The 20,861-nt window shown below is 39.9% G+C and overlaps 1 protein-coding gene across 1 annotated transcript in view; it reads left to right on the top strand.

The window, feature by feature from the left end:
• The window catches only part of SFMBT1 (Scm like with four mbt domains 1), a 177,287-nt gene that overhangs the window by 42,773 nt on the left and 113,653 nt on the right, over window positions 1-20,861 (top strand). The window contains exon 2 of the mRNA XM_089681958.1: window positions 14,666-14,784. Within this exon, the coding sequence (XP_089538084.1) occupies window positions 14,676-14,784 (109 nt within the window). The 5' untranslated portion in view covers window positions 14,666-14,675. The remainder of the gene's footprint in view (window positions 1-14,665; window positions 14,785-20,861) is intronic.

Genomic DNA, 20,861 nt, shown 5'->3' with positions numbered 1-20,861 from the left:
ACTTATTTCCTTCACTGTATGTAATGGTAGATAACATGGGCAGGTGATGAATCGGGTCTGTAGACCATTATGATTGCAATTCAGTCTTTTTTTTTGTAATGCCTGTGTTAAGGGTTGCGCCAAAAAGGTTTTTAATTTGGAAACTGATGGGTTTCAATGCAAATTGTCTGGTAAGAGCTGAATTTGGGTGGGCAGTGATGTATTGTTGTGCGTATAAATTGCTTTGGCCCACAATCAGTTGATACAAATCTTCCGTGAAAAACAGCGCAGGGGCTAAACGCTAGTGCTAGCAGCGAAAGGGGCTGACCCTGCTAACACTGCGTTTTAGCAGGGGGGGCAGCAGGGGACATGCACATGCATGCTCACACCCAAAAATAGAGATGTAAGGGCATGTTGCTTTGCCCAGAACCATCACTTGCCCGCACATTGCGGGAAGGAGTTAAAAAAAAAAAAAAAAAAGCTTAAAAAAAATGATCTATATTTTAATTTTTTTTTTAGAAATATAATATAAAATGTATTATTTTTTTTCTGACTTCATCAGAGTAGTTCAGTGTTACCATAGTAACATTGTATTACTCAGGGGGACATCAGGGATTTGTTTTTTCTTTTACAGTTTGCTTTGTAGGGGCATAAAGATTATTAAAAGTAGCTAACTTACACTTACAGTTCTCTCCTCCTTCAGCCTGTGACAACTCAGTGAAAAGAGAAGCAGCAGACTGATAAACTCCTCTTTTTGTTACTCTGCTGTATCCTCCTATCAGCATCTCCCTTGATAGCACATTGGCACTACAACACAACTGAATGGGTTCTTGTGCTCCCACTCTCAGTCTGAGCTGTGAAGTACGGAGGCTTGCAAAAAACTGAGACCAAGCCAAATTCAGGAATTTAAACTACTTGCATTAATAAAAAATTACATTTACTGATAATTACAAACTGTACATAGAAACCAGGCCAGACATTACCAAATTGCTAAGATTATTTATATCAAACTGATTTTCTATGCATATGTAAAAATCCTTGAAAACGTTATAAATTCTCATTAATGCTATAGAAAGCTTACATTAGCAAGTTAAATGATGACAACCGAGACTAATATGTATTCAATCATCACACAGACTGTAGGTAACTGTGAAATATGTACGGTACTCTAGTTTAATCAAAACTTTTCTATAGTTCTTAATTGCAAAGCTATTTAGATCTCTTAAGTGTTCTTTATTAACATTTTCTCAGTTCCTGAAACTGGAAGGCAAATCTATGAATTAGCTGATCTCTTTAAGCAGGCAGAATCATTTGTTGTGTGTACTGTAAGGTCACTGGTAGTCAGCCATGTTGTCCTCCTTTTGTGTTATAAAAAAAGAGATCTATGCTTCAAACAGTAGCAATCTATGCTCCCAATTTGATGTATTGCTTGCAGTTATCAAGCCATTAGTAAGGGACAACTTTTTTCCAAATTGATTGAAAAAATTCATGCATGTTAGGGGCAATTGTTCACTTTTCCATCAAGGACCCATTTAAGTCTTCGCATTGCAGTGCATTTTCGCACAATACGTTAAAGGCAGCCCTCTAATTTTAAATAGACAGCCAACACACCATTACACAGCAAAAGTTGGAATTGACCCATTTTTTTTAAATGCAACACACAGCATGTGCGTTGTGGTGTGCTGCAGTGCAGGTTAGTTGTATTGGGATTCCATTCAAGCGTAACATGTAAAATGTGCAGTACCACAATGCGTACGTGTGAATGGGCCCTAAAAAAGTCAGATTTGTGACCATAAGCATCGGATGATGGGGGAAAAAAAGGCAGAGGAATATATTAAAGAGTATTTCCATTTTTGCGGTCAAATTTGAGACACCATGTTATATGTTTGTGTTCCCATTCACACAGCATGCCTAATTTTTTTTTTCTCCCTTTTTAAATGTTAGGCGAGGTTCAGATGTATGAAGGTGCAGGGATGTGTATACTGTAAATCACTTGCATTCCAACACCCACAGGCAAAACGCACTGTTTTTTGCAGATGTGCGGGTGTGCCATTGATTTTTTTTTTTTTTATGACACCCTCGCACATCTGGAAGTGCAGTGTTTTCAGGCACAGGTAACTGCATGGTGTAAAAAAAACATGCTGTTTCCGTGGGGCTACAATTTTACAATGGTGCAGGGAAATTTATCCTGAGTTTTCTGCAGGTACAGCATCCCTTTCAAATGAAGTCAATAGGCTATTTTCACACTGCTCCCTTGCAAAAACATGGTAAAAAGGCATATGCATTTCCGATGCTTTTTGCACCTCTGAGGAAAAAAAGTGACTAAAAAAAGCGCACCAAAAACACAACCGCGGGTGCATTTTTGGTGTATTTTTTCATTTATTTTAATGTGGAGGTGCATTTTGGTGCAAGTAGTACTTTGAAACATGCAACTGACCTGCAACTGAGCAGTGTGAAAAGATCCAAAGAATTTAGGTGTCCGTTTATGACACAGAATAGCTGAGATTCAGAGGATCACAGCTATTCTCTGGTCATTCACAGTTTATAACACCCAGGAGAATATGTTCAGCCCTTCTCTGGAGACCTGTGTTCTCCCTCCAGATTCTGCAGCCCAGAGCTGGGGAATATGAGGGACCGAAAACTAAGCAGAGCTAATTTACCTCTGTTTAGTAAACTGATCTTTTACTGTAATCTCGCGAGATTATAGTAAAATCAGCCGTTTTCCAGCGTTTGTAGACCGTTCTCCAGCGTTTGGAGATCGTTCTCCCTTCGTTCGGAGAACTGCTTCATAAACTGCATTCACAGGAGAACTGTGTTCTCCGAGAATGCTGGAGAACTGAGCAGCGATCTATTACCGCTGGTTCGTAAACGGACACCATAATAGTCATGCATTTTTCTTCTGCTGTTTTGTAACACAAAAGCATCCTTAAAGAGTACTAACAGCAAAGAAAAAATTCCCTCCCCGAGCAGCATATTCTAATCTTTCTTCAATTTTGCGCTGCTTCTTTTGGACATGAGGAGTAGGGATAGATCCCTGTGTAAGCTACATATTGACTTTTCGAAGGTTGCAAATGGCCATGGGTTTCTTTACTCCCATGTGACAATGCTGGGCTGAAAAAGGGAGTGCATCATGTGCTCAAATTCTATTCACACAGCTATATGAAGTGGGGGAAGGGGGGGGGGGTGTTGCAAGGAACGGTATGTATATGCTGGAGGGTAATGGAGGCTTTAATAGACTTAGTTTTACTTTCACTCTAGTATGGGTTACACACTATGAAGCAGTTTTGTGTCCCATTTAAAATTTGTGCTGAAGAAACATCAGCCTGTCTATTGTTTTTCCTTTGCTTAAAGTGATTGTAAAGTCTTACATTGTATTTTTTAAAATAACAAGCAGGCTTCTACTTATACTCATACAATGGAATTGCACAGAGCGGCCCCGCAGTCCCCTACCGGTACTCCTGGCTCCTCCTCTTCTCGGTGTGCCACCACAAGGAGCCACTTCCTATTGTAGCACATCTGCTTGCTCAATCCAAAGCCAGGCTCCCTGTGTCCGTTGAAACAGATAATGAGGCTAGCCCCCCCCCCCTTCCATGTCACAAGATTTGACTGACAGCAGTGGGGACCAATGGCTCCTGCTGCCTCAGCAAAGCCGATCGGTACAGATCACTCACGGTGTTCATAACCGAAGCATAGTAAACTGTCTTTTGTAAGGGGGCCCTGTGGTTTCTAACAGGAGCCCTGATTGGAGGGGGGGGTGTTAGTTTAGTTTAACCTAAACCATTTTTTTTACCTTAATGCTAGGAATGCAATAAGGTAAAAAATGTTTACGCTTTATAACCACTTTAATACTAATAATAAAATCATAATCTTTGTGCATTAGTAGGTTCTAAATTAGACAACAACTGATGATGATTCACATTTGTTCCATGGTCTGTCTAAAGCTCACTCTAAACACATATCATGACATTTTCTAAGTCTGCAAACTTGGCTAATCAAGGATTTTATATATACAGTGTTTGTGAGACACACACACACACACACACACACACACACACACACACACACACACACACACACACACACACACACACACACACACACACACACACACACACACACACACACACACACACACACACACACACACACACACACACACACACACACACACACACACACACACACACACACACACCATTAAGATCACTGACAGGTAAAGTGAACAAAATGGATTATCTCATTACAATGGCTTCTGAAAGTCGTAGGATATATCAGGCAGCAAGCTAACATGTCCATGGATTTGATGTGTTGAAAGCAGAAAAAAGGGGCATTGCAGTTTGTTTTGTATGAGGTTGTGTAGCCGCAGACCAGTCAGGGTAGGCCCCACCTTTCAATTTACAGAACTTTACTGATGGCTTGGTACCAGATAACACTGCATACCTTCAGAGGTCTATTGGCGTTTATGATGCAACGGGTCAGGGCTGTGGGTTTTTTTTTTTCTTTATAAAATCATCCAGTTCATCTGGACATTGGTTAATAGTTTTGAGCACATGCTTGTGCTGGTCTTTCCTATCTTTAGCATATATTGGTTTGGGCTTTTTATGTTGCTAATTGTTAATAGATCTGCAGGATTCCTATATTCCTGCTCTCAAGTGTGGGACTTTTTACCATTATTTGTTATAGTTTTATGGTGTTTATTTGGGGTTTCTAATCTATTATCTATCATATTAATAGTGCAAATTGTTTTTTGTTTTTTTTTATTGTTGGAGGGGTTAAATATTTGGATCTGTTTAGCAATTAAACTGAATCTGTGCTTTACCCTCCCCAGCAGCACATACTGATCTTTTCCTTGCTCCCCTACTACTCCTTTAAACTGTATGTGAACCATAACAATTAAAGGAGAAGCATGGCCAAAGCTCTTTTGACCATACTTCTCCTGTAGGTTACCTCTGCAGTTATCTTCAATGTATCCTGAAGAAGCAAACTGAGAAACTCGCTGACCTATCAGAACTTATCTCCACAGACTACAAATGTTATGAACAAGAAGTGAATGTAATAAGCATTTTACTGCAGTAGATAAGTAGCAGTAGGTATATACTCATGGCTAACACAGTATTGTACACAGGCATTTGTTCTTATGACCTTCTAATAGGTCTACATGTAATTTTATATACTGTTTGCAAATTAAAAAACATAATTACATAAGACAAAATTGTATTATAATGTGTGCTCCCTATTGTATTAGTAAAGTCCGATATCATTTTCTTTTTTGGGTTGGGTATACATTATGGATGTTGGTCCTACAGTGGTCATATAGGATTTACTTTCAAGAAATCATATAAGCTGATATCTTCCTGCGCTCTCTGCCTTTGATACATTCCTATCATTTGCATTTTCTTTAGTTTTCTCTGAGGACTACAGAATCCCGCCCTCTGTTATGGAGAAGAGGAAAGAAGGAAGTTTCTAAACTTCTGTGCTGTTTCTGTTGTCCTGATACAGTGGGGGTAGTGAGTGTTGTCAGCCTAGGACCAAAATTGTGTTATTGGCAGAATCTACAAGTGAAAAGAAAAGCTAAGAAAAAAGAAAATTAATGCTGCCACCACATCTATGGATTGGTAAGCTGCATCATATAAAATTTTGTTTTTTGTTTTTTTTTTTAAGTTTGGATACATAAGTGAGCTTTAGTCGTTTGGTGCAAACTGGAATCAGAGCAAGACCACTGAATGTTTTTCCCTAAAGCTGGCTATATAATAATAGAATTTTGTTGATTTTGTCACCATTAGTGGAGTCAAATTAGCATTCATTTTGACCGCAGTGATGAGAAAATTAAAAGCAGCAGGATGGAAAAAAAATTTCAAACAAATTTCTAACAGTATATTTGATTCTCATTGGATAAAGTCCATTCATTCCAAAATTGAATGTTAAAAGCAAAATATAAATTTTGAAGTAATTTGAAGCAACATATGATGAGCCATTGAGTGTACTGAGAATTTTCATACGGATACGACTAGTAATCTACTACTGCATGGCCAGCTTAAAGTGTTATTAAAGTCTACATTTTTTTTTTTTTCAATTAAAAAGACAAACATGTTATATTCACCTGCTCTGTGCAGTGGTATTGCACAGAGCAGCCCCGATCCTCCTCTTCTTGGCTCCCCCACCAGTGATCTGGGCTCCTCTTCTTCGTGTGTCCCCATAGCAAGCTGTTTGCTATGGAGACACATGGGGCTTTATTTACTAAAGCTGGAGAGTCCAAAATCAGACTCCCTTCTGCATAGAAACCAATCAGCTTCTAACCTCAGCTTGTTCAATGAAGCTTTGGCAATGAAACCTGGAAGCTGATTGGTTTCTATGCAGAAGGGAGTCTGATTTTGGACTCTCCAGCTTCAGTAAATAAACCCCATGGTGTCCGCTCGTTCCCGGGATGTGTTCCTATGGAGTGTGGTCATATGATTGAAAAGCGCCGTGTCCCCTCCCCTTCACCTTCTGTTGTGCAAGGCGCGTCTGGTGGTCTCTATGGTCTCTGACGGCCTTCTTGACCAACTGTGCTTGATGTGCACTCGGAAAGGTAGTGTCTTGTGTTCGGTACCAATGCCTGTGTTCTAGATTTTGTTTTGTACTAGAAGAATAGTTAGGGCAACCATGGTGCCCTTTCAGTTTACACCCTTAAAGACTAATTTCAGCTTTGGCAAAAAATTAAAATTCTTGTAAAAATGTAAAAAAACAGCTCTTGCTACTGTTTTCACCCATTCCCTATGCAGTCTCCCTTAGATTTGCCTATTCATAGATGTGATGTCCGACACCAGGGATTTTCTCTTATTGGTAGTTTGGCTCCAAATTTGGAGGCAATGACATTTCTGTCCTTTTTGCACCTGGGTTTGGGTGAGCAATTTCTTTGCACTTTATTAAATAGTTCTTCCTATTTTATGCTAAGACCTTATTTTGAATTATGCCATGTTTTCAGAATGCAGAATCCCATAGTGGCAGCATTGAAATTTGGTAAATTATACTCCAGGGACCTGACCCCAGATAATTACATGATATATATTTATGGGTCTCCTGAACATAGGATGGCTTGCTGTATGCTGTGCAGCCACCCTGGAAATGGTTAATACTTAAAGCAGAACTCTGGGCAAAACCTTTTTTGCATGTCCTTGTTGCTGATTTCCTACCTTCACTGAATATGTCATCCATCTTCTGGTTCACTCAATAGTTGCTCTGAAATAGCCTATTAGTTTTCAAATTAAACTGTAATTTTCTTTTGGTTTCTTGTTTTGTACGACCAGTGGCTACTATGCCAGCCACTGGTCTTGGCACATCTCTCTTCTGTAGTTTCTCCAGGAAGTGATGTAATCCAGCCCCACTTGCAGTGGTGGGCGGACTGAGACTCTCAGACACATTCAATGTACAGGTCTAGTGTACCCACTCACATTCACTACGATTCTCTGTGGTTGATGGGAACTGTAGTTTCCTTTTACTACTGAAAGAGAGGGGAGGATATGACGTAATCCCTGCTGTTACACCTCCTCCGTGGCAGAGCAGAACTGTTTAGTGTTTTGCGTTGGGGGATGCACTAATGGGTAATATTTTTTTAGCCTATCTTGGAATTCTTCTGTAATATTCTAGCTACCATGTTACTAGAGAAGCCTCATTATAGTATTCTAGACACCATGTTACTAATACAGCTTTATTGCAGAAAACAAAATAAGCATAAAATATTCAAACCTTATGAATTATCAATCTAATATTGTCATTTGTATGTCTCTACTAATTTTATTGCTTGTGTAATTGCTTGTCTTGGGATTGGCAATTTGTTAGATGCTCTTGGTAACAGAAAGTCAAGTGTCTGAACTTAAAGCGGAACTACACTGTACCTGAGTACTGCAAACCAAAAATGCCATTTAATTCATTTTTAATAATCAAAGCAATCTCCCTTGTCTACCCATGTTTCCATGCTTTATTTTGCTGAGAAATAACTTCTAAAAACACCCCTAGCTTTTCTGGCCATGGCCATCTTGAGTGAGGGCAGATGATTAATTTAGCTCCTGGGATCCATCTGCCCTTAGTTCAGGCATGCAGGCAGGAGGGTGTGCTTGGCTGAGAAAACCCCTCCTGAAGACCCCTGGGATGTACATCATTTTAGACACAGATTGAGACAAAGGGTTGATTTACTAAAACTGGAGAGTGCAAAATTTGGTGCAGGATTTTGCACACTCCAGTTTTAGTAAATCAACCCAGAGAGTCTCTCACATAAGCAATTAATTCATAGGGACCAAGCAGTATGAAGTAGCAAAATAAATGAATTTATTAATTTTAAGAATACAAAATGGTGGAAAAAAATCACCACCCAACATCACATTAATATAGACACCATTATCCTAAAGACTAGTGTTGTGCCAAGGCTCACAAGCATACATCTAAAAATATTTCTGGCAAGAAGCCTACACCACCTAGCATAGCATAACTACAGGTGAAACTCGAAAAATTAGAATATCATGCAAAAATTGCAACTTAAAAGGTGAAACTAATATATGAGATAGACTCATTACATGCAAAGCAAGATAGTTCAAGGCGTGATTTGTCATAATTGTGATGATTATGGCTTACAGCTCATGAAAACCCCAAATCCACAATCTCAGAAAATTAGAATACTACATGCAATCAATAAAACAAGGATTGTACATAGAACAATATTGGACCTCTGAAAAGTATAAGCATGCATATGTACTCAGTACTTGGTTTATGCCTCTTTGCAGCAATTACTGCCTCAATGCGGCGTGACATAGAAACTATCAGCCTGTGGTACTGCTGAGGTGTTATGGAAGACCAGGATGCTTCAATAGCAGCCTTCAGCTCTTCTGCATTGTTCGGTCTCATGTCTCTCATCTTTCTCTTGGCAATGCCCTATAGATTCTCTATGGGGTTCAGGTCAGGTGAGTTTGCTGGCCAATCAAGCACAGTAATCCCACAGTCATTGAACCAGGTTTTGGTGCTTTTGGCAGTGTGGGTAGGTGCCAAGTCCTGCTGGAAAATGAAGTCCGCATCCTCATAAAGCTCATCTGTGGAAGGAGGAATGAAGTGCTCCAAAATCTCCTGGTAGACGGCTGCATTGACCCTGGATTTAATGAAGCACAGTGGACCAACAACAGCAGATGACATGGCTCCCCAAATCAACACAGACTGTGGAAACTTCACACTGGACTTCAAGCATCTTGCAGTGTGTGCCTCTCCATTCTTCCTCCATACTCTGGGTCCTTGGTTTCCAAATGAGATGCAAAAGTTGCTCTAATCAGGAAAGAGGACTTTGGACCACTGAGCAACAGACCAGGTCTGTTTTTTTTTTAGCCCAGGTAAGACATGTCTGACGTTGTTTGTTCAGGAGCGGCTTGACAAGAGGAATACGACATTTGAAGCCCATGTCCAGGATCCGTCTGTTTGTGGTGGCTCTTGATGCACTGACTCCAGCCTCAGTCGTCTACTTGTGAAAGTCCCCAACACTTTTGAATGGCCTTTTCCTGACAATCCTCTCCAGGCTGCGGTCATCCCTGCTGCTTGTGCACCTTTTTCTTCCACACATTTCCCTTCCACATAGCTTTCTATTAATGTGCTTTGATACAGCACTTTGGGAACATCCAACTTCTTTTGCAATTACCCTTTGAGACTTTCCCTCCTTATGGAGGTTGTCAATGATGGTTTTCTGCACCACTGTCAGTTCAGCAGTCTTTCCCGTGATTGTGATTCCTACTGAACCAGACAGAGAGACCAATTAAAGGCTCAGGAACCCTTTTGCAGGTGTTATGGCTTAATTAACTGATTAGAGTGGGATACTTTGAGCCGAGAAGTCACAGCTTGAACTATCTTGCTTTGCATGTAATGAGTCTATCTCCTATATTAGTTTCGCCTTTTAAATTTCATTACTGAAATAAATGAACTTATGCACGATATTCTAATTTTTAGAGTTTCACCTGTACCTAAATTTCCCCCCAAAAATGGCAGCAAACCACATATAAACATGAATTATTAAATTAAATCACAATAGTAGCCAGAGGAAATAGCAGGAAAAATCCCCTAGGTAGTGGCTACATAGGGTTAATACAACAGCAAAGGGGACCTCATGGGTTTAACCTACACAGTTATTGCAAATTTAGGAGGATTCTAAACATCCAGTGTATAAGGTGATTTAATGTAATTCTCTTTGCTTAATATTCCCTGGTGGCAGCAGATCAAATAGCAGGCTAGTTGTAAAGTGGCGCAAGCATAGAGGAAGGGTAGACAAGATATCCGGCCAGAAAGGCATAGGTAGACAAACATGTAGCTTGGAGAGGTATAAAGTGGAGCAGCCGTTGATGAGGTTACAAGCGCAACTGTAAGCATATGGCATAAAATTGTAGGCAAAGTTTACCAGACCAGTCCTCTCCACAGAACCTCCGATCACACACTGTTTATATTGCTCCTTCGCTTCTGCATCAAGTTCCAGTGTCTCAAACTTGTGTCCTCATAGCCTTCTTCAATACAGGGAACCCCCCCCCCCCCATATGCTGTCAGTTCAATCTTCTCTGTCCATGGGTAGTGGGGCTGCGAGGTGGAAACAGAGCCAAGTCACGCCATCAGTTCATTTCTCTCTCTCATTCGTGGGCTTCCTCAGAACGTATGACATCATTTGCCTAGGCATGGAAACTAGGAAATAAAGAAATGTAAAAATGATATACTTTCCAATCTATTTACTAATGCTAGCAGCATAAGGATTCAAAATAGTCAATGTTTATTGAGAAAGTAAAGTTCCCCTTTAAAGCTTACAGCCAGGCAAACTGTTAAATATACAGTTGAAACCCATACACGGCTGTCTTAACTGCCATAGTGTTTGTATTTCTGTTCATACAATTATGTGTCTTGCATAGCCCTCCACATAGTACAGACAGAGCTTGGTGACCTGACTTTTCTCTCTGTTGCTGCTATGCAACACAACTCGGTCACATCCTGGCCCCCAGCTTGGGATTGGACAGTGAAGAAGCAGCAGTAGAGAGGTGAGGTTATCTTCTTGCCGTATTATATTTGTCAGTATGTTCCTTGCGCATGTACATACAGGGCACTTGATTATCCCTCCGTCAGTGCTACTTTACAGGGTATTCTAGGAAACTAAAACCAGCTAAATTCTGGTATTCACCCTGGTTGCATTTAAAAATACAATTACTTGCTGTATTTTTCACTTTCATAAACCGTTTTTCATTCAATTGCAATGTACTTTTTGAACGTGCTAGTTAATTTGAGTTCTTCAGAAAGAGGCAATTATTACCATAGCCCCTTCCCTTCTGCCCTCTCATCTGGAAAACTGTATAATTGCTATCTGTGCAGGCACAACTCCTCTGTCCCTTCCCTTACCTCTGTACATAACCTCGAGTCAGGAAGGGTTTGGTCCCCTGCCAGGTTTTTATTTTATATTAAATACTTATCTGGCTCTGCAATCCAGCACCTTGCTTGTCAGCAGCACCACTGCTCTCTCACTGTATTCGGAGGACACAGAGGCAGCAGCGGGAGCCATTAGCTGCCGCTGCTGTCAGTTTAATCCTGCAAGGAGGGTGGGGGTACAGGGCCAAGCCACGCTGTGTGTATCTATGGAAGCACGCAGCTTTGTTTGGGAGTGCATCCTCATGAGTGCCCCCATAGCAAGGGGCTTGCTATGGAGGCACTCAGTAACGAGGAGGTAGTGGATCCCAGAAGAAGAGGTAAGGGGCTGCTCTGTGCAATAATAATGCACAGAGCAGATAATAATAATATGTTTATTTTAATTAAACACAAAATAACCTTTAGGACCACTTAAAAATCATTGCTCCCCTCCAGACAGAACTTTTGAAATAGTTGTTTTTTTGGGTTTTTTTTGGTTGGCACATGTACCCAGCCCAAAGGCTATTTGTTTGACAATTCCTTGTCAATTAGTCTAGAAAATAGCCATTACTGCTTTTTTTTTTTTTAACCATTCAGCTCTCATTGATTTAAATGAGGTCCGGTATCAGCACCTGAACTTTTTGTTAAGTTTGAAAAATTACCCCAAACCGGAACTCCAGAGTTCGGCTCATCAATAACTGCTGACAGAAGAATGATAAGGCCAAGTGTGAGTCGGGATGTTGTCAATCACAGACAACAGGTTTACCTGCCTAATGAAAAATGAAATTAAACATTTCTTACTGTAGGCAAGAGCTCTTATTTTTTTTTTTTTCTCTTCACAAAGAAATGTGTGAGCAAGAGTGGCAGTCTGACTTTCTTTGAAGTGAAAGTGAAACTCCTTGTGTGATTTAACTGAAAATAATTAACTACTTCCTTATGACTAGTACACCAAGCCAGATAAGCAAACATTTTCACATCTCTAGGACATTTTCCTTTTTATGTAGACTGGAGTCCAGTTAAGAAATTTGGACCTAAATTTAAGCTGGTGATCACATTTACCAATAAGGTTTCAGCATCCTTTCTACAAATTTAACAATAAATTTCTTTGGTTGTTAATGTGCAACTTTTCTATTACCACCTTTGTTTTCTCTGCTACAGTCTATATTCAGCCCTATAGTGTGAATTCAAAGTGTATGAAAACCACTCCCCAAAAAACCCTGTCAATTCCTGTAATGCAGTCAGGTTGTATTTACTGTTATACAGTATATAGTGTTTTTTTTTGTTTTTTTTTCCAAAATGCTAAAACAAAAGTAAAAAACAAACGAAAAAAAATGAAACTGTCTGACCAGCACAAAGTTGAGTCAGACCGCAGCTGTCAATGGCTCTCTTGTGGTCCAACATGTCCCATTGTAACTTATTTCATGTGTGAATGAGGCCTAAAGCAGAGTGTCAATGGATTCATGCAGATGAAATCAAAGGTGGTTGAACAGCTGAGACCAGGATACCTGTACAAAGCAACAACAGGATCTGCAGCTGTCTGCTCCTGTTTGCGTGTATCCACAAATCTAGCAGTTGTCAGCGGTTAGGGACAGTTGAATTGCCCTGGATGCAGACAGATTGGGGGAGATTTACTAAAATTGGTGCAAACAGAATCTGATGCAGCTGTGCATAGTAACCAATCAGCTTCTAACTTCAGCTTGTTCAGTTAAGAAATAAAACCTGGAAGCTGATTGGTTACTATGCATGGCTGCGCCAGATCTTTGTGCACTAGTTTTAGTAAATCGCCACCAAAAATGCATCCAGGACAGATCATCTGTCCCTAACCATTCAATGTGCTGATATGTGATCAGCGGTGGACAGCCGTGGCTCTTGTACGTTTTTGTCATTGCTTTGTTCAAGCTTCCTGGCCACAGCTGTTTGCAGCCACCTGTGATTCCAGCTGATTTTTCATGCTGGAATCCACTGACAACCCTGTTCACAAGTGTGAATGGGGCCTTACTCCCCATCACTCTCTCACCGTGAACAAGCTGTAATTTATTGTAGTATTCAGAATGACCCAGCAGGGACTATATATAGCCTCTCTGGGGACAATATGGCTAACCAAGTCTCAAGAGAGCTTTGTGTCCAGTGAGACACTGCCCCCTCCAAGATGGCCCTGGGAGCCCAGTGCACAGAAGTTAGTCTTCTGCAGACTTCCCCCTAGCCCCAGAGGTAAGCAGTGATGATGTGATTGACGGATCCACAGATTGGCTCCTCGTTTTCTGCACTTACTCCCATTTTAGCAATAACAGTACTTAGTTGGGCAATGACAGCTGCCAACACTCTCTTGCATACTTGTTGACCTTCTGGCATAAAAAGCTCTTAGTCACTGACCAAGAAAAGGTATGTAGATTAGAAGTTCTGACTTCACTTGCTGCATGCTTGTTCCCAGGTCAATATGTAAATCAGAGACCACCAGATATGTGGCTTCCTGTATTTTGTGCTTACTTACTGACCTGCTACAAATTGTTCTAGGATATGCTGGCACTCTAAGGCTGCTTTCACACCTGAGTGACTCAATATGTTGTTGTTTTTTGCCATGCAAAAGCAATGGGTGGCCCATTCACGTTAATGGACTGTCCTATGCACATCAAATGCACCAAAGTACCAACGTTTTTTGGCACTGAGCCAAGCACGTTTTGCTATTTGTTTGAATGACAATACATGGGACTGCTTCCGTTAAGAAATAATGGCACCAGAAACATGATGTGCTTTTTGCTGCATTTTTAGCTCGTTTCCAAAAATGTGAATTTCTGCTTGCATTCTGGGAATGCTTGGGTGTGAAGGCTGCTTAATATTATCCCACTATGTGAGCAGTTTTAATCGCCTGTTCCTGATCCATTCAACCTTTTGCTGGCAAACACCTTATTTGAATCACTTCATCTTTTTTAGGTTTAAAGATGGTCCACAAGAGGTTAAATAACTCTGTAGTGAAAAATCACAATTCCTTGTGTAGTTTAGCCCTTGCTAAATAGGGGCGTACTGATTGTCACTGTTTGGCTGGTGCAGCGTGTACATAAGCTTCACGTTTGGTTCCAGCTCGACTTTGTTGCTGCCAGCAGTTCAAGCTTTACAAGTTTTTTAGTACAAGTAGTAGAACCTAGATCATAAAGTTAACTTTGAAATGCAAAAAGCAAGTGTACATTAATGTGATAACGTGTTGTGTTTTTGTAGTTCTTGCTGAAATAGCTGTTACTGCAACAGGCATCAACACTGAATATAGCATATGAACTTATGTAAAATAATTTGTTATTCTGTGCTTTAGATTTGGATGAATGGGAACATTAAGCATTGGACTGATGTCACAGACACAGCTTGTAAATCCTGTTTCAGCCACTGGATGCACCTCCATTAACATGAGTGTCCAAGAACAGAACAATGAAGGTATGTAATGAGCCAGGTTTAGCGCCTGAATGTAACATTGTAAGGAATCACTCACCCTTCATATATAATAAAAAGCTACCTTTTATAAAGTTGCCTAAATTCATGCAGAGTTCCTGCTGAGAGGAATATTATTTACCCCTTCTGCTAATCGTTTGCTTGTGTATGGAATTGTACAAGTGCAGCGCTCTACTCATTAAAACAATAGCAAAATAAAAATGATACAATCAAAATGTCCAATCTCATGTGAATTATTTTGTGATTAAACTGCATCCTTAAAATGAAATAATAGTAAAGATGTATCGGTTCCACATGCCATAATGGAAACTGGAAACTTCCAGAGATAGCCAAAGTGACACCATCGACTCTCATGCAAGGCAAACTAGAAGGCTTGAGCCCCCCTGCTAAGAGTGATCAGTCAGCACTCTTTAATAGGTTATGGGTGACATCATAGGTATTGGGTAGTTGTTGTCCTCCAAAACAGGCCCAGAATAGTGACAAACAATTTCTTTAAAATGCCTCTTTACTTGGTAATGGCTCCAAAGACTCCAATACAAACTGATAAGACCAAAACACGCAGCAGACAAAATGTAATAAAGAGATATTTCACATAGTTTAAAACTGTCTAAGCAGGGGAATTTATTAAACAGAATTGCACTTGCATGGCAATCATTAAAATCTGCATAAACAAATGTCACAGGGAATTCTTCCAACTTCCAAGATAGTCGCCGGCCAGTTGTGTGTGTGTGGCTCCACCCTACAAGTGACATCATCAGGGGGCATGCACATACGCCATACCATGCTCTTGTATAGAGGAAGCAGCTGGAGAGGATCTCTGCCATAGGTTGATGAACCTCAGGGGGGGGAAATATCTAAACACCTGAAACCTAATGCACATATATTTGTGAGTAATATCACAAGGGCTCAGACATTCCACAGTGCCATCTTGTGGTAAAAAAAACTAACTGAAGCCATTATATAATTTAGTAAATGACCCCACAAATGCTATCAAAGCTTATGAATACCACAGCACCATCTAGAAGTGAAAATTTGGCAAAAATTACCTAGTTTAATAAAATATTATATTACTAATCCCAAATCATGATAATAAAATGAATCCTAAAAATGTATTAAAAATCACAAAAAGTAAATTTAAAGTTAAAATAAAAAATAAAAGCAGTCCTCCTTGGCAAGTACTAGCCAAACATAATTATTACACCCTAACTATGCAGTATATGAGATTCAAATAATAAACAAAATAATACAAAAAAAGGGGGCAGTTCATACTAATTAAAGACACAAGCAGTAATTGGCTAGTGTTGATAAAACAATTGATATCCCATTCTATGTTTAAACCCAAGGGGCTATAAGTTTTAGGCTGGTAAATCTAACTGGTCTCCACTCTGGAGATACTTCTCTTGGCATTATTGCCCCTCCAGTTTGGCAGATATTTTTCCAATGCAATAAAAATGGTACCTGCAGGATTATTATGCTTCAAAGCATAATGCTGAGACACACTGTGTTCCTTGTAACTATTGCTAATGTTGGCATTATGTTCACTTATGCGAACATGTAGGGCCCGTGTGGTACGGCCAACATATTCTAAACAGCACAGGCACCTCAACATGTATACCACATTTTTGGTTGCACAAAAAAATAAAAGAACGTATTTCATATGTTTTACCAGTTTGTGTTGACTTAAAGTTGGTCATTTTCCTCCCTTTGAAGGAATTTACCCTACATGCCGTACATTTCCAACATAGATAATACAAAAAAGGTGTCATGGTTGGAGGATCAAGCACATTAGGTGCCAATTTATTCAAATTGCCAGCCCCCCTATATATGATCGTGGGACACTCAGGTAGAATTGAGCCCAGAACCCAGTCATTTTTCAAAACCGGCCAATATTGTTTAATGATATTCTTAATGATATAATGCTGACATGAAAAGGTAGTAAAAAAGGCCTAAATTGATCAGGACTACTCGATTTTTGGTTATAAACTAATTTTGGGTTGTTGTTTTTTTTTTTTTTTTTTTTTTAACTAAAAAGATAACTGAATACATTGTGGCCAAGATTTATGAAGAAAGATTATTTATATGCAAACTTTTATAAGAAAAACACTTTTTTTCAAAATCTTTGGACATTTTCATTTATATAGCAAAAAAAATAAAAATCCCAGTGGTGAATAAATACCACCAAAATAAAGTTTTATCTGTCTCAAAGATATGCTAAAGATTTCATATGGGTACAGTGTTCCATGACCGCGCAATTGTCATTCAAAGTGTGATAGCACTGAAAGCTGAAAATTGGCCTGGACAGGAAGGGGGTAAAAGTGTCCGGACTTAAAGTGCTTAAGGGGTGTAAATCTTGCGGAGGGCAAGTGGTTCATCATGAATCATGTAAAGAAGCCCTCTTTGTTTTAGATTTTTTTTTTGTACATGCTTGCATGTTTAAATTGAAGACAGTGTTTTACCTTATTGGACTTTATCAGACTTGAAAAATCAGACCCTCAACTTCTACATAATAGTCCTCAAACGAATGATGCAGAAGCAGCAAATATATAGCAGTTTATAATTTTTGCATTGGTTCCCTCCTATTAATCACGGTTTGCCACTTGATTGCCCAGTCCACTTGTGCCACCATGTTGGGTCAGTCATTTTTAATTGCTTTGGTGCCAGAGGTAAATACAGCATTGGGATGTGAAATCAATGTTGTGTTTTAGACAAATAATTAATTACATTTAAAGTGAATTTATTAAAATGTAAAGTGTTACTAAACCCAGGACCCTGCATTTACTATATCTGGTCTCCCACAGTACACAGAACATGCAATTATTTTAGTAAATTTAAACTGCAAAATACCATTTCTCATCAGCAGTTAAAGCAGTCTTGTGACTTCTATTAGTGTTCATCAGAGCACTGGTTACAGCTTGAAGGAGGAGTTTTCTCTAGGAGGATGCAGAGCCTCTGACCTCTGTCTGGGAAGTGCTGATTGGCCCTGTGCTGATCACATGCGCTCTCCCAAGAGAAAAAAACCTCTCTAGCAATACACACCAAATTGAGCATGTGTAGTGTCTCCACACGATATGTCTTATCAGGAAATAAGAGGGAGACACTGGAAGAGTGGGAGGATCAGAGAAGTCAGGATCAAACAGCCTTTTTACACAATGCAGAGGATTAGGCTTCACAGTAAGTATGCATATACAGACTGACATTACTGTTGTGGGTTTAGTAACACTTTAACCACTTGCCATCCTGAGGATTTACACCCCCCCCCCTTAATGACCAGGCCTCCTTTTACTATTCGGCACTGCACTGTTTCAACGGGTATAGGTGGAATTACACCCCAAAATACATTCTGCTACTTCTACAGAGTATGGGGATACCATGTGTGTGAGACTTTTTGGGAGCCTAGCCACATACAGGAGCCTGAAATCCAATGACCACTTTGAAGGCCTGTCACAGTTTCGGAAGCCCTGAAATGCCAGGATAGCACCAAACCCCCCCCCCCCCCCAAATGACCCCTTTTTGGAAAGCAGACACCCCAAGGAATTTGATAAGAAGCATGGTGAGTATTTTGCAGATCTCATTTTTTTCTCACAAGGTTTTGAAATATAAAAAAAGAAAAAATATGTTTTTGTTTTCTTTCTTCATTTTCCAAAAACGTGTGGCAACAAACGAGACCTGCAAAATACTCACCATGCTTCTTATCAAATTCCTTGGGGTGTCTGCTTTCCAAAAAGGGGTCATTTGGGGGGGTTTGGTGCTATCCTGGTATTTCGGGGCCTTCAAAACTGTGATAGGTACTCAGAAATGTAATAAGGAAATATAGCCCCTTAAAAACCTGAAGGTGCTTATTGGATTTTGGGGTCCTGTACTTGGCTAGACTGCCAAAAAGTCTTTCATATGTGGTACCCCCCATGCTCGGGAGAGGTAGCAGAATGTATTTTGGGGAGTAATTCCACATATACCCATGGCATGTGTGAGCAATAAATCATTTGAGACAATTTTGTGTAAAAAAAAAAAGTGTTTTTTTTGTCATTTTCCAAAAACTTGTGGAAAAAATAAATTTTTTTATTGACTCAACATGCCTCTCAGCAATTAGTTTGGGGTGTCTTCTTTCCAAAAAGGGGTTTTGAGGGGGTGGGGGCATTTTATGCCCAGCATTAGAAGTTTATGCCACACATCATTCACTCTTCTAACCATCTGAAGACCAAGCCTTTTCTGATGCTTTTTGTTCCCATTAAAAAAATCTGTATTTTTTGCTAGGAAATTGAACCCCCAAACACTATATATTTGTTAAAGCAGACACCCTAGTGAATAAAATGGTGGGTGCTGCAATTTTTTATGTCATTTAGTACTCGCGCAGCGATTTTTCAAATGCAAAATTAATTAATTGAAAGTAATTAATTACTTTTAATGCACAAATACACAATATATTGGCCAATTATTTGGTAAAATATAAAAGATGATGGTATGCTGAGTAAGTAGATACCAAATATGACATTCTTTAAAACTGCGCATGCCCCGTGCAATGGCGACAAACTGCATTTTTAATATCCATAGGCAATGCTCTAAAGGCCTTTACAAGCTACCAATTTAGATTTAGATTTACAGAGGGGGGTCTAGTGCTACATTTACTATTCTTGATCTGGCGTTTGTGACAATACCCCACATGCATGGTGCAACCGCTGTTTATATACCAGCACAGGGTCAACACTTGTCCCTTTTCATTTTTTTTTCTTTATAACTTTTAATGCTATCACAGGGAATGCAAATATCCCCTATAACTTCAATGGGCATAGTCATATATTCTTTTTTGAGAAATCTGGGGTCTATCAGACTCTAGATATCTCCTCTGCCCTTACATGATCTAATCAAACCAAGATCAGTGTGATCAAATGCTTTCCCAATTTATAAATGGCGCTGTTTATATCCTGTGAAACTGAAGTGATGAAATGCTCGTAGCTTCCGATTTCTTAGACTATAGAGCTGCTTGGCACCATTCCAGTCTCCAATCAGCTCTATCATCATCTGGCAGAAACACCGGCTGCATTCTCAGGTTCCCCCGATGGCACAGGACTGCCCGAGAAGGCCGTAGAAGGCAGTGTTGGAGGGGGGGCATCATCTCCCTCTGCTTGTAAAAGCAATCCTGCAGCTAATTAGCCACTAAGATTGCTTTTACATTAAAGCCAATCGCTGGCTGAAAAAAAACTATACCAGGATGATGCCTTCAGCTGTAGGCATCATACTGGTATAACCATTCAAATTTTAGTGATGTACCAGTACGTCGCTGGTCCTTGTTGGGTATATATGCTATGTTCTTTTTTTTTTTTAAATTAAATTAAAAGAATAGCAGAAATCTCTCCCAGAAAAAGTGTGTGGTATGCCCACCATTAGAATATGCCGCCCTGCATCCACCCACTTCTAATGGTGGGCACACATTAGGTCGCACGGTGCTACATGCGCCAATTCCAAGATTGCACAAATGTCTAAATAGTGGTACGCTTGAATAAAAAGTGTCCACATATAAGTGGTACCCCATATGGAAAAAGGATGACACCAAGTCCCATACTATCTTGCCCTGCTCCCCATGTAGTCTGGGCATCCGGGGGGCTCCACGTGACTATCTTTTCTCTCGTAAATCCGAAACTTGTATGTATAACCTGTTGCCCTCTCACAGGTCTTCTACATCTTGACCCCATATCTGGCACGCTTGCTGGGAAGAAATTGTTTGAATGCAAGGCAGCCAGAAAAATTAATGAGGCACTCAACGCAGATTTTTTCCTAGGGAGTATAGACATCTGCAAATTTTTGGTTAAGGTGAATTACGAGAGGCCGAATTTTGTAGAACCGGTCAAATTCAGGGTCACCCTGAGGACGACCGAGTGTATTGTCATTGAAATGCATAAAACACATTATACTCTCATATCTATGCCTGGCCATGGCAGCAGAGAACACGGGCATATGATGAATCTCATCTGTGGACCAATACAACCGCATTTCATTTTTTTTTAGTAATGCCCATGTTGAGGGTTAGGCCCCCCAAAAAATTTAAATTTGGAAACAGCCATGGGTTT

The sequence above is a fragment of the Staurois parvus genome, unplaced genomic scaffold, assembly GCF_062004578.1.
Source record: "Staurois parvus isolate SC_StPar_1 unplaced genomic scaffold, SC_StPar_1.0 ptg000282l, whole genome shotgun sequence".
Classification (NCBI taxonomy): Eukaryota; Metazoa; Chordata; class Amphibia; order Anura; family Ranidae; genus Staurois; species Staurois parvus.
This window is presented reverse-complemented; position numbering and strand designations above follow the sequence as displayed.